This window comes from Vulpes vulpes, chromosome 10 (assembly GCF_048418805.1).
Source record: "Vulpes vulpes isolate BD-2025 chromosome 10, VulVul3, whole genome shotgun sequence".
NCBI lineage: Eukaryota > Metazoa > Chordata > Mammalia > Carnivora > Canidae > Vulpes > Vulpes vulpes.
This window is the reverse complement of record NC_132789.1, coordinates 99,425,736-99,441,230: the sequence shown is the minus strand read 5'-3', so window position 1 is coordinate 99,441,230 and position 15,495 is coordinate 99,425,736. Positions and strand designations below refer to the sequence as shown.

The following is a 15,495-nucleotide window of genomic DNA, read 5'->3' as shown; positions in this document are numbered from 1 at the left end:
AATGCACGATTGCCTGGAGATCCTGCGGGTGCCCCCTGCGTGCACCCACCCCCTGTGTGCTGCTGTCCTAATACGAGCTGTAGGATCCCAAGGCCGGTTCTTACCGTCTTCTGAGCTCAGGCAAGGCAGAAGCTCAGGGAATCGCCCCCCGGGCCCCCCTGCGGCCCCACAGCCCCGCTCCAGGGAGGCAGGAGGCTGGCCTCCAGCCCGAGGCCCGGGGGAGCAGAGGCAGCCCTGGGAGGCCGCTGCGGCCACCACCTGGCCGGCGAGGGATCCGGGAGGCACAGGCCGAGCCAAGCAGCAGTGGCCCCCAGTGCTGCCCCCCAGGCAGGCGCCCCAGGACCGTGCACAAGCACCTCCCGTACAGCTCCCTGTAGCGGGGGCTCCGGCAGCGTGGGCACCAAATACCCACAGACTTTAATACCCTCATGGAAAGAAATGCAAAGCTGAGAGCTCTTGCCCCCCCCACACACACACACACCCAGATGTCACCCGGGGGCCGGGACCAGAAGGAGCTTCTTCTTACGATTTAAATGCACCGAGTACTTGTCATGGGGTCGCTCTGGTGACGGCGGGGACAGCTCCAGAGCGCCCGGGACTGCAGAGAGCTCTCGGGGAGCCCAAGTACCTCGGGGGTGGGGGGGGGCCTACTTGCCTTCGTAGGCCGCGGCGAAGCCCTTGCCCACCCAGTTACTGCTGCTGCGAAACTCGATCCACATCCTGCTGTCCGTGGAGGCGAGGACTTCAGGCAACTTGTCCCCACAGAACCTACCTGAAAGCAATCAGAGGACACAGAGACTCCTAAACACGCCCCTCGCGGACGGGCTTCCGCACCAGCTGCAAGTCACATAAACGAAACCCCATCGGGCTCCTGTGCTCCGTCCCCAGGGCCTGGGCTCCAAGTGGCCTTGGTGGTCCCGTCCTGCAGCGGATGGGGTGAGGGGTCCCTACGGGTCTGCTTAGAGCACACGAGCACTTGCCATCCTCAGGGACGGAGCGGGCCACCACCGCTGCCTGGAGGATCAGCAAGCGGCCGGCGCCCAGGGCAGGCCCGGAGCGGGTCACGGCTTCCAGGCAAGGCCGGGGCTGCTCCGTGCCCCCGAGGAGGGGGTGCACCCACCCCGACACTTGGGCTCCAGCACTCAGGCGCATGGTGGCAGGGGAGCAACTTGCTTAGGGGCGTGGGGGCCCCAAGTGGGTGCTGCACCTGCCGGGCCGGGCAGCCCTGCTGGGCGAGCATGACACAGGCCGCAGGGCATCCCACCCGTCCCTCCTGCCCTCTGTCACCCCCCAGAAGAATCAGTGGCTGCCGGGGGGCTTGCCCTCGTGCTCTGAATTCTCGCATGACCACAGAATGGTGAGATCTGCCCACCCCCGGGGAATCAGTTTCCACCAATACCGCATGGTCACCATTTCTGCCCCGAGCCCCGGCAGCGAGGTCATTCGTAGCTTAAGTAGAAGACAGAGAGGGGTCAGCCCAAAGGACACTGCTGCCGGCAGCCAACAGGTGAGCAAGTGCTCTCCCGGGTGGCACAGTCCCCTCGGGGCGCGGGACGAGCCGTCCCTGAGGCTGCAGGTGCGCGTGGAAGGCCAGGGGGCCTGTTAGCGGATGGAGGGGCACCGGAGCCTCCACGTGCAAGGGACCCGAGCTGCCTGTGACAGCTGCGCTTCGAGGAACAGGCCCCGGGACGGGGCGGGGGGGGGGGGGCGGCCCCGCGACAGCTGGGCCACCGGGCACCGGGCGCTGGCCCCTCCCCCGGGCACGCGGGCGCATGGCGCTCCAAACACACGTGTGCTCCAATATTTAGCTTTCGTTTGGGTTCTTCGATGGGACTTTAATGAAACGTTCTCTTTGGAACACGACACACTACAGATGGCTTCGCGCAGGCTACGGAAGCCAACGCTCGAGGCCACCTTCTCCTCAATCTGACTTACCGAATTCGCTCAACTCCTTTTTTTCATATTTTTAAACATTTCTGAATCTTGTGGACTTACTAAGGCTTTATTTACTTATTTATTTATTTATTTATTTATTTATTTATTTATTTATTTTACTAAGGCTTTTAATACACTTTTTAATACGACACTGTCCATTCAGCAGCTTTCGGACGTTAAGGACAAAGAAGATCTGTGCGTCACCTAAACACAGCCGAGCAAAGCTGCTTCTAAAAATAAAGGAAAAGTTGCCATTTCAAAAAAATAAAAAATAAAATCAACGTGGGAGCCGATGCTTACGTGCTCACCACGGCTCTCACCGTTAAGTAAAGCAGAGGGCAGCAGCAGGGTGGCTCCTGCGAGTTACTCTGTGGTCACACTTGGCAGCGGACTTTTGGGAGCACCAAATCTGAGCTACGGTTTATGACCCAAAGCACGAATGTCCCTTCTCGGCCACAAAGACTCTCTGGGAAGCAACGCTGTGACGTCGACAGTGAGAGCGGACACGCGTGGCCTAAGAAATCAGCTTTACCAACACGGCCCTGACGGCTCACATTCTACTGCCTTGGCAAACCGAGCAAAACACATCCATGCACACCCGCCTCATTTACCTCATTAGAGCAACGATTATTGAATTAAAAATATATGTGAGAGCTATTCTGAACCATTATATTCAGACCCAAGCACCTCCCCACAATCTAAGCTACTTTAAAAATCGATCTGTTGATTTGACTGTATTCTGCTGTGGTTGACAAGAGAATAATACAAATTAAAACGTGGGCCACATGCATTTCTAGGTCTAAGGTGACTCTTGAAAGAATCTACTCTCGAGGACGGAGCATGGGCATGCCCACATCTCTTACCAAGGAGAGGTGATTTCCTCCAGTACCCATCTCTCACTTCAATGTAGTCATACCAGCACAAGCTGCTTTTGTATAGGTCCATTGTGGTAAAATTTAAAACAATCTGCAAATCGGAGCAAAATGACACAAAAAATGTGAAATGATTGTAACTGCACAAGGGCTATTTGATCCCTAGAGATGAGGAACCCAGGACTGCTAAGAAAACAGATTCATAGCTAATGCTTTTTTTTTTTTTTTCTATTAGTATTCCCTTAACATGTTTCTTAACAAACACCTCAAAAAAAGAAAATATTTTCTTGTTCTCATTAATGTTTGACAATATAGGAGCACAATGGCAGTAGTTAAAACTAAGCATTTTAGCAAGTAAACCAGAGGTTCTATAAAGGCAATTTAAACAATTCTGAAATAAACAGAAATCTTTATTCAAATAGTTTATTTTGAATGTTTAAAAGATAAACATGACTTAAGCCATGAGAAATTCCGGTTTTGCCATGAATGTCTTCTTTTTAATAATTTATTTCAAAGACAACCAGTCAGACACGTATAATTACATTAAAAATTACCACCATATGCCATATTCCAAGAACATAATATCATTGTGTATGTTGAAATGTTTTAAATACAGCTCTAAAATCTGAATTTATCCATGTAACTATAATCAAAGGCAGATGTCACTGTGCTTCTCTAGATCCAAGAATATATAATTCAACGATCTTTCAAGTTATAAGATCTTGCACATGACCCCTTATTGTGTACTTTGTTTTGAAATGATGCCGCTCTTTGTTAAGATAATTCAGATAATTCAAGAACAACTCTGGGAAAGACAATTTTCTTACCTCTTTGTAAAGAGACTTTATTTTTCAAATAATTAACTCTTTTTCTACTTGATTACACCAAAAGGAGAGCCAAACTAGCATGAGAAATATACCTATCTGAAGTAAAATTCATTTGGAAAATAATGTGCTTTTTTATATTCAAAAACTCATTCTAGGGATCCCTGGGTGGCGCAGCGGGTTGGCGCCTGCCTTTGGCCCAGGTCACGATCCTGGAGACCCGGGATCGAATCCCACGTCGGGCTCCCGGTGCATGGAGCCTGCTTCTCCCTCTGCCTATGTCTCTGCCTCTCTCTCTCTCTCTCTGTGACAATCATAAATAAATAAAAAAATTAAAAAAAAAAACTCATTCTAACTCTATTCTGCTTAAAATATCTAAGATGCTTAAGGTGTGCAGTGAATCTGTTTTTTACTCTGGAAGCAGGAATGGTCTTTGGCCCCAAACAACAAATTATGAGTATTTTAAATAAATGCTTCTAATATAAAACTTTAGTTTGTGAGAATATTTAAAGAATCCTTTGGTGACAATATAAAAATCTGAATTTGGGGATCCCTGGGTGGCGCAGCGGTTTGGCGCCTGCCTTTGGCCCGGGGCGCGATCCTGGAGACCCGGGATCGAATCCCACGTCGGGCTGCCAGTGCATGGAGCCTGCTTCTCCCTCTGCCTGTGTCTCTGCCTCTCTCTCTCTCTCTGTGACTATCATAAATAAATTTAAAAAATTAAAAAAATAAAAAAAATAAAAAATAAAAATCTGAATTTGTATGTAGGAGAACTCTCAAGCTCAAGAACTGAGTAAAATACATGGATAATCAATCAATGCTGAATCCATATTCCAGAAAAGTACTGCCATTATTCGTGTTAGAAAATGTACTTGAAAATGTACTTGAAATACAATATAATTGTATTTCTCCCCTTTCTCGAATACAATATAATTAACAGGCATGTAGGTGCTAATTACGGCAAATCAACTCTTAACTAGCTTACTTCTTATAAGAATGAAGACCCAGCATAACAATAAATATGTCTCACGGCATCTTGCGCCCCTGGACAATGATGGTAACCAACGGAGCTGTACACCGAAGCTGGGTATAACTGCCCATGAAAATAGTCATTTATGGAGACAGAAACTAAGAATTCATCTAACTACAATGAAAGTCAACTGTACCCTATGATGGCATTAACATCTCACCATTAAATTCAACCTTTTCCAGTTTTTTTAAACATGTACTTTCTTGACTCCAAAGAGAGGAAGTCTGCTCTACCAAGGACGTGAAAGCAGAGGCACACTGTTTCGTTTTGTTTTTTAATGTAATCCAAGAGGTACAGCATAACTTGCTTTTGTTTAGTGAAGTTGTTCATTTATTTCTGTCTACCTTATTTATAGTCTCTCTTCTTTCCTTTTTTCTTTTCCTTCAACTAATTTTATTATTCCAAATACTCTCAAAAATGTTTACAAAAATTCTCACAATATCCAAGGACACAGGACTGGTCTTTTTTTTTTTTTTTTTCTTTCTTTCTTTTGCAGTAATCCTCCACACTTGATTATCAAAAAATGCATGGTTTCTAAACACGTTTTCTGAAGTTTCCAATATGTTTTCTCCTCCATCTCTGAATACCAATGCAATATTAGGTTATTCTTTCGACAACATTGGGAAATAATTTCTGGTTTTTCTCCTTAAGTTTGTGTTTTCTTTAAGCCTGCTACAAATGGGGAATACTACGACTGCTCGATCTTGGGTTTCACTCTGCATTTGTATTCTCTCTAGAGCAACCATCAAGGATTTGAGTCCGTATGATCATACAAGGATTGAATGGAAAACTAGAATTTAGACACAAACAGTAGATCTCAAGGCTCATTGTGTGGCTTCCTTCTTAGATTTAAAGGTGAGTTTTACAGTGAGGTGCAAATAGCTTCACTTCCTCTTCTACGAGGAAAAAAAATCAGCTAACTTAGAACTATGCATATCATCAACTTCTGCTTACATTTAGAACAATGTGGTTGGATTGCTAACAAGCAGTTAATATTTGAAGTTTGGGACACACACACACACACACACACACAAACACACTCACACACACAGTTGGAAGGGGGATAACTCTAAACAGAAAAGTTTCCTATCTTGTTTTTAATCTTCTATTTTAAACGCCAGGCACCGTGGAGGAACAAAACTGGCCTACTTTAATATAAAACACAGAGTCCTTTGGAAGCAGAAAATGTAATAAAGATAGGTTTTCTAAAATCAAATCTTAGGGCTCTGACACAGAAGTAAAATGCTGGCCTTTGACTAAGGCTGCTAGCAGAATCAACTTGAATTACAAATCAAAAGCACTTGGAAAATATTTGGTTGTCTCATGTTAGGCTATTTTATGTAAAATATGATGCATCTTCTTAAGAATGATGAAATTAAAACTACTAGCACAATTATAGAAATGTTTACTCCTTATGGGGAGTAGCAATGTACAGTTATCAATTTAAAATTAATCGTGGCTCAGGATGCCTGGGTGGCTCAGTGGTTGAGCATCTGACTTCGGCTCAGGTCTTGATCCCACGGGGGAGCCTGCCTCTCCCTCTGCCTGTGTCTCTGCCTCTCTCTGTGTGTCTCTCGTGAATAAATCAGTTAAAATTTCAAAAAACGTTAATCATGGCTCCCTTGGAACATGAGATTGAAGGAGATGCGAGGAACAATTCTAGAATTTCCTACGATCTGTCATGAGGCTTCGTTGCTATTCTGCACAGTTAAATTGATGTAATTGCTGTGGAGTCTTTATTAAAACTTTGTTATACAGCCCTGCAGAGAGCCACAGCACGCAGAACCTTGAAGAAAGGCAGACCAACAGTCAGGGCAGGATGTCTGCAAATCTCCAGAGGAAAAGACAATCCAAAAACTATTGTTGACACAATTAAGACACGACTGAGCACCTAAACCAATTCCATGAGCACTGCAGAAAGACCAATTAGAGTTGGTCGTACAGTGTGAGGATGGGGAAGACACAAGTCTTCGATTAGACCGATGTTGTTAAATGGCTCTTTAGAAAGAGATATTAGCATCAAAAGCAGTAGAATAAAATAGATTTCTGGGTCCCAGCCCAAAGAAGTTTGGACAAGCCTAATAATCTCTAGGGAGACTACAGTGTTCTTCTCAGGAATAAGACTAAAAATGAGAAGCAAACTATATTTTATGGATCACATCCAGCTTGCTGGGCCCACTCCTTTGCATATCGTCTATGACGGCGTTCGCAACACAACAGAATGGAATCTTTGAAGCAAACTGTATGACCTGCAAAGCCAGAAATATTTACTGTATTATCCTTTCCAGAAAAAATTGCCAACTCATGGAATAACTTGGTCCTAAAGCTTCTGTTCAGCTCTGCATTTTATCATGCTAAAGGGAAAAATTTACATCTTTTTCCTACAACTAGACGCTATTTATGGTTGGGAGTCAGAAAGCCTGAGTTTAGGTTCTAGCTTCTCGGTTTGCTAGTTGACATAAACTCCGTTGGTTTGAATGTAGGTTCTTACCGTAAAACCCCTGGAGGCCATAATATCAAGCTGTTTTCAGCGGAGTTAAATCAGAAGGATTTCACTGGGTAATGTCAGAAAACCACGAAGGTAATCTGAAAGCATTGTTAAGATCCTCATGTATTACCATTTTCATGGTACATATTCAGGCAGCGCTCACAGCATAAATCCTGAAGGCGCTTATGAAAGAAATAAAAGTAGTAACCCGATTTGCTTAATGCAACTAAGCTAAGAACATAAAATAATCAGCTTAATTTTAAGGTTTCATAGGAAAATCGTCATGTGAAAAGTAAGGGACTCTCACCTTAAAGTCTAAAGACTAGACAGGAGAACCTGGGACCTTGGTTCAGGTCCCTGCCTTAGAACCAACTAGTTATATGACACAGGTAGATCTCTAATTCCAACAGAGATTTACCATACGACAGGTGAAAAACAGGAATGGGGTTATTCTATAAAAGTAATTTCTCTGCTTAAAATTATATGATAATACCTGGATTTTGAAATTTTGGTGTGTCGTCACCAACTACTCACAGGAACATTTTTCATACCTCTCTTCCCCCAGTACCCACTCCACCTCTGTACCTAATCAGTTCCTACTTCTGCAGTTCCCCTGACCATGCTCTCTGCCCAGCTTCACTTACCGTGTCCTTCAAATCTCTGAATTAACTGCAATAGTTTCACAACCTGTGCTGTGGCTTTCAGTTGCACTCATCTCCAATGCCGCCCAGCCTATACGGTCACTTTAATCTCATGAGCGTTGGGCACCAGTGGTGTATACCCAATCCGGTGGAAATACCTAATCCTGAGCATGATGACTCTAGGGCCCTAATCCACCTGTCCTGCCTCATTTTTCACTACCTCAGACATGGATTCTTCATCCCATTGATGCCTGACTTCTTGCCATTGGGCCCTGAAAAAGTGCCCCCAATTCCAGCACTCCTTTAGTCCAGGTGTACATGATTCTTCCTGGGACACCACTCTCCCCTTCCCTGTTCCTGGAATCTCTGCACACCTTTCAAAGTCTACATCAAAGGCCTACATCTCCCAACAAAATCTGAACTCTCCTACCTCAGGAATTCCATCTTGTGTTCTGGGATTTTTCAGAGTTTGGCTATTGTATTATTGGGCCTTGCTCTTGCTATATGTTTGTAAGTTTTTATTGGCAAAGATTTCTTTCACGTGCCAGAAGATACATTTTTTTTTAACAGAATAGCAGATTTATCTACATACTAATTGCTAAATTTAAGTGGTGCCTTTGGCAACAGAAACACTATATTGTGAATTGACTCCATATGTGTAAAGCACAGATGAGTGATTAAAAAAGAAAATTTTGCAAAATGAAAGCAGTCAAAAGACAGCTCTTAATTGGGCTATTCAGGAAAAGAAAAAAAAAAAACATTATCTCTATTCAAGACAAAAGCAATCTGCCCTTGTTAAAAGATCAATCCGTTCTAAGAGAGGAGAGTCCACAAAAAAGTCTTCAGTTTTCTAAAATCTATTACATTTTAGTATATTTGTTTTTATTTGATCAAACTAAGTGTCATATTTTTGGTTCATTCTTCTGAATTTTTGAGAAAAGGAAACATATTCTCTATAACTAAAGAAAATTTTAATGATTAGCTCTACCAAATGCAAGCTGTGTGGTGCTAGGCAGGCTACTCAATCCTTTCTTAGTTCAATTTCTTCATATAAAAAACAGATATAATCATAATACCAAGCTCAATGGAGTGTGAGCAGTTTAACACAGTGCCTGGCATAGTAAATACTCAATAAATATTAGTTTCTTCTATTTACAGGATTGAAATATGTCCTCCTACTCCTAATTCATCAGGTTATCCTTAAATATGCTTATTGAATTCTAGTGTTACCAGCATTTATGAAATTTTTAGACTTTTTTTTCAATTTTGGTACTATCATTTGACAAAATAACAAATTTTATAATATTCAACTACTCTCATAATACTGGATCAAAACACTTTCAATATTATAAATTATATAGCTTGCTTTCATTTGATTAACTTTATAGAACATCCATGTGTTTATATTCATATGTAAGGCACTTGATAATTTTTTCATGTATCATGTGTAAGGTATGCTTATCAGAATTTTACTAGTCTAGTAAAATAAATGGAGAGAGATAAAAAAATGAAGAGTACACATTGTTATGTAATGCACTTGAAACACATTTTATTACATGAGAGAAATCTGGGATTTTAGAATATGAAAAAAAATGCCTTGAGAAATCATCTGTAAGCAGGCAGCATCATTTTATAATAACTTCTGTAAACTTATTTTGTATGGTTAGAAGTTATTCAATTTTTGTGCTCATTAAATCATTTTTGATATTTTCAATTTCAGGATTCTACATTAAGAAATATTTCAAAGGAAAGTATTTCTTCAAGTTTTGATTTTTAACCAAGTTAAATATATAGCCAATTGTACACGGTAAAATTACATTATCGTGAATTCAAGTAAAATAATTCACAATTTCAAACAGAAAAAATACTAGCATATAAAAATATGCTAATTAAAAAAATAACCTGAAGTATAAACTATAGGCAGGGCGAAATGAGCCTTAACGGAAGTCTGAGGTGTGAGAAAAAATAATGAATAAAAATATTTGTTGAATCTTCAAACAAATGCTACTGGGAATGAAGACCAATGTACAAGAGAATGAAGCCAGGCCTTTATCTTAAGCCATGTACAAAAATTAATTCAACAATGAATTAAAGACCTAAATGTAAAACCCAAAACTATAAAGTAGAAGAAAGCATAGAGGAAAAGCCTCATGATACTGGAACTGGCAATGATTTCTTAGATATGGCACAAAAGCATAGGCAAAACAAACAAACAAAAGCAAAAAGAGTTGAGTGGCACTACACAAAACTAAAAAGTTTTTGCAAAGCAAACAATCAACAGAGTAAAAAAGGCAACTACAGAACAGAAGAAAATATTTGCAAATCATACATCTCATAGGGGGTTAATAGCCAAAATATGTAAAGATCTATAACCCCACAAGAAAAAATAAAACAATCCAACTAACAACTGAGCAAGACACTTGAAGATACATTTCTACAAAGATGATATACAAATGGTCAAGAAGCAGATGAAAAGATGGCCAACATCACGAATCATCAGAGAAATGCAAATAAAAACCACAATGAGATATGACCTCCCACACATGAGGATGACAACTATCAAAAAACCAAACAATGGGGATCCCTGGGTGGCTCAGAGGTTTAGCGCCTGCCTTCGGCCCAGGGCGTGATCCTGGAGTCCTGGGATCGAGTCCCACACCGGGATCCCTGCATGGAGCCTGCTTCCCCCTGTGCCTGTGTCTCTGCCTCTCTCTCTCTCTCTCTCTCTCTCTCTCTGTGTGTGTCTCTCATGAATAAATAAATAAATAATATTAAAAAAATACTACATATTGGTGAAGATGTGGAGAATTTGAAACCCTTCTACACTGCTGGTGGGATTGTAAAATGGTGCAACCACTCTGGAAAACAATATGGAAGTTCTTAAGAAATTAAAAACAGAACTACCAAATTATCCAGCAATGCATCCAAAGGAACTGAAAGGAAACTGTCTTACAGAGATAGTTACATACTCAGGTTCATAGCACTGTTCACCATAGCCAAAAGGTGGAAGCAACTCAAACGTCTATCAGCGGATGAATGGAGAAACAAATGTGGTCTATACCTGTAATGGAATATTATTCAGCCTTAAAAAGGAAGAAAATCCTGTCACATGCTAAAACATGGTTAAACCTTGAGGCCATTATGCTAAATGAAATAAGCCAGTTACAGAAGAAACCAAATGCTGTGCCGTCCCACTTATGTGGGTATTTAAAGTAGTCAAAGTCATAGAAACAGAAAGTAGAATGGTGGTTCCCAGGGGACCACTGAGGGGTAGAGAAAAGGACATGGTTTATGGGTATGGAGCTTCAGTTTTGCAAACTGGAAGAGCTCTGGAGATCTGTTTCACAACAATGTGAAGGTACTTAACATTGTTAAACTATACACTCAAAAATGGTTAAGACAGGAAATTTTACATGTTTTTTACCACAATAAAATTTTTGATAAATATATGTATATATACATATATACATATATATGTATATATACATATACATAAAATGTATATATACATGTAGATAAATATATGTATATATGTAACTTAACAAATGTTAAGTGAAAAAAAAACAATATCTCATTTCATTTATGTCAGGATGAAACAAATTTGAGGAAAAATAAAAACAATAGCATATAAAATGAAGATAACACACATTGTAACCTCTTTTTCAGAATCTTTCTATGGTTTGGGAGAAGGATAAAAATATCAATTAAACATGACTCTATTAAGAAGGCTGCTAGAAAAAGGGTACCAAATAATAGAATATACATTTAAAACTTTCAAACCAATAGGTAGAAAATAAATGAGATGAGGGAAAATGAAACCATAAATTCAATACACAAAAAGGCAAAAAGTAGAACAAAAGAAACAAAGTGGGACATATAGGATGCAAACAAAAAATAGTAATTACTGATTACATCAGTAATCACAATAAACGTAACTGCAATAAGCACTAAAGACAAATTAGCCACCATGAATTAAATAAAAATAAAGCCAAATTATTTGCTGTCTATAAGGACATACCCAAGAAACAAGACCACAGAACAAATGAATGTCTAAAGCAAGATGAAGATATAGCCAGGCAAGAATACTAATCAAAAGAAAGTGTAACCCTATTAATATCAGAGAAAATAGAGTACTAACCTAAATCATAACTAGAGATAAGGAAATACGGCATATCATAACAATTTAACTATCAGAAAGATGTTATAGTCTAAACATAGTATGTATATAATAATATAGAATAAAATATTTTAAATCATAATATTTATTTTAAAAAATAAATACATTTTCTTTTTAAGATTGATTGATTTATCTAGAGAGAGAGTGGATGCAGGGGCAGAGGGAGAGGGAGAGAGAGAATCCTAAGCAGGTTCCATGCCCAGCTCAGAGCAGGACATGGAGCTCCATCTCAGGACCCTGAGATCATGACCTGAACTGAAATCAAGAGTCATATTTTTAACTGTCTGGGCCCCCAAATGCCCCAATTTTAAAGCAATGACTAGACTTCATGAATACTGGTCACGCAAGGTCATACTGCCAGCCTCAATATATTTCAAACACTGACATCTTACAGACTATAGAGTCTCTCACTAGACGTGTCTAAAGGAGAAGAGGATAATTGGGAAGAAAATGTATGTTTTTAAACAAGAAAATATATATTACCAAAAAATATGTTAGTTGAGGAAAAATAATAAGAGACAAAGAAGATAATAAAAATTGGAAAATAGCAAAAATACCGTATGTCAAGTTAGTAAAATTCAGATAAAGTAGTTCTTAGAAGAAAATTTATAACCTTAAAGGTTAGTATTGGAATCAATGTGTTAAACTGCCAATGAAAGAAGTAAAAAAGAACATCAGAATAAACCCAAATTTAAAACAAAAAAGAAACTAATATAAACACAAGAATGAAAAATGAGTTAATATTGTTCACTGACCACTTAATTCAATTTATTTGCTCATCATCATATATAATATTAAGAAAAATAATTTTAAAAGATGATAGATGTGCTGATTTCTTCCTATTTGTACCATTTGGAAAACAGAGTTTTATTGGTAACTATGCATATAAGAAAAGTGAATTAACTTTGAATACTGATGGTGTAAGTAATGCAACTGGATAAGAGGAACAATTTTTTTCCCGTATTATCTTGCTCTTATGAGTGGATTTACTTTTATTAACCTTATTCAAAACTATTCATATTCTGTAATTTTATTTTCAAAATCATGTATAGTTTTCAGCTTTTATATTTTGCTCTTCAACGCCTTGTTCAAAATGATTCTAATAAAATATTCTCATTACAGACCTTTAATTCTTAAATTAAAAATGACTGTATAGAGAATTATGTATGCATTTATGTATTCCAAGTCAGTTGTAACTTTTTATATTTAAAAACTATTCATGTCACGCAAATGTTTCATTCCATTTTCACACTGAGTCCTGGAACACCCTGGACAGCTCCACACCCATGATTCTCTTAACAACATTCAATTATCAGAAATATCAAACTTTCTTTAACCTCAGTTGCATTCTCACCAAAGCTTTAAGTATAGTTAAGTCATTCCAGGTGAAATAGTCATAAGCAAACAGCAAAAACTATTTAGTAACTGGCAAAAATAAAGATTAATATCAATACAATCTTGGTCTGGAAAGATTTTAAAGTTAGCATTCAAGACAGAAACCAGAAGTTAATAGATTCATTTATTTCCTTTCTTAATGATTTAAAACTCTATAACCAAACCAACTAAATATGCTAAAGGGAATGTTTTTCCTTTTCAATCCTTATTATGCTTAATTCCATTTTCTTGCCTTAATGTGCCATGACTTCCACCAAAAATGTTGAAAAAGAAGTGGTGTGGTAGAAAGAAATAATGTCAGAGTTTTCACAAAAGTGATATCTGCAGTTATTTTTGTCAATTTTCTAAAATTAAGAAAATACCTATTCCCCATTTGTTCAGGGTTTGTTGCTATTAAATCAGTAATAGATTTTTTTTTCTAGATTTGATTGAAACATACATCTAAGGGTGCTTGTGTCTACACATGTGTATGCATATGCATCTACCTTTGGTTTGGCTTGGAGACTTTACATCCATATTCAAGTGTTAGCCTGGATTATAATTTTCCTTTTTTTATACTGTCCTTCTCAGGATTGCTATCAAGGTTTTGTTAGCCATATAAATAGGAGAGTGGATCTCACTTTTTATTCCCTGGAGTAAAAAGTTTATATAAGATTATACTTATTTCTTATTTGAATGTTGGCTAGAACTCACTAATTAAGCCATCTGAGCCTAGACTTGCATGGCTGAAAAAAAAAGAAAAAAAACCCTAATGATTCAATTAGACAGTAATTCATTTTCTTTTTTTTTTCTTTTTTTTCTTTTTTATTTTTTAGTAATTCATTTTCTTTAGTGATTATAGGAGTAGTCAAGTATTTTTCTTCTTCTTGAGTAAGAACTCAGTAATATTTTTTTAGGAATTTTCCCCTTCCATCTATATTCCTTAAGTTACTGCCATAATGTTGACAATACTCTTTTATTCTCATTTTGGTATCTAGAACATTTATGGTTATAATAATCTTTTTATTCTAGTGATTAGATAATTGTGCTTTTCCTGTTATTCTTTTGCTTTCTTGAACTATTTCTAAGTTTTTTCAAAGTACCAATTTTGTTCATACTCTGTACCAGGTTATTTTTATCTCCTTAATTTATCTTTTATTTATTACTTCCTCCATTATGTACCTTTCCATTTATTTTATTACCCTTTTAATAGCCACTCAATAAGGATGTCTAACTCGTTAGTTTAGGGCATTTTTTATTTGCTAATGTGAGCATGACGGTTGTGAATTTCCAAGTACTGCTCTCATTGAGTCTTACAGCCTTGCTATTCAGTATTTTTGTTATATTACAGTTGAAAATGATTTCTAACCTCCACTGTAATTGCTTCTTAGCTGAACTGAATATTTTATGTATATTTCTTAACTTTGAAATGTGTGGGATTTTTCTGGTTATCTCTGTGATACCTATTTTTACCTTGAATTTCATTATGCCTGAGAACATAATCTGTATTATTTCAATGCTTTTGGAGCATTTACTATTTCTTTTTAAATTACATTTTTCAAAACATTCCCAGAGTTTGAGCAATTTTCATGATGAATCTTCCGAGTTTTTTACTCTCTTCTTTGAAGAATCATATAAGAATAAAAGATAAAGCAAATTACATTTAAAAGAAGATGAACTTTTGTATTTATATAATACTAAATGAGAACTATCAATGGTATAAACTACCTTCTCCCCCGGGGTCACGGAAACTCTCCAGATGCAGTGTGTATAAGAAGGGTAGCCATTTGGAAATCCTGGAGAGGAAAGGTTGCCATTGGATTCTTGTAGGGTTTCTCCACATGCTAAAAGGGGGGAAAAAGATAGATATATTTCATTTTTAAAGACATGACTTATCCATATTTCCATAAAATGATAAGATAATTCTTTTAATTTTTATGAAAAATACTGACATGATAAATAAAGCCCTGAGTCTTTTGGTGTTAGATGAGAATATATATTTGTGTTCTATAAAAGACTTTTCCTTTCCAAGTAAATTTCTTCTTATGTCTCTACTGCCAGGATTTTAGCATACCATTTTAATGGCATTATTAGGGCTAACCATAAAACAAGATTATGAGATAATCTGGCATTCATAATATTCTTCCTCATGGA

General features: G+C 38.5%; 1 protein-coding gene across 2 annotated transcripts in view; it reads right to left on the bottom strand.

The window, feature by feature from the left end:
- The window catches only part of TLL1 (tolloid like 1), a 195,915-nt gene that overhangs the window by 58,585 nt on the left and 121,835 nt on the right, over positions 1-15,495 (bottom strand). For both annotated transcript variants that reach the window (XM_072725000.1, XM_072724999.1), the window contains exons 9-11: positions 15,070-15,185; positions 2,799-2,901; positions 656-772 (exon numbers count right to left, since the gene is read on the bottom strand). In XM_072725000.1, coding sequence (XP_072581101.1) covers positions 656-772; positions 2,799-2,901; positions 15,070-15,185 — 336 coding nt within the window. The remainder of the gene's footprint in view (positions 1-655; positions 773-2,798; positions 2,902-15,069; positions 15,186-15,495) is intronic.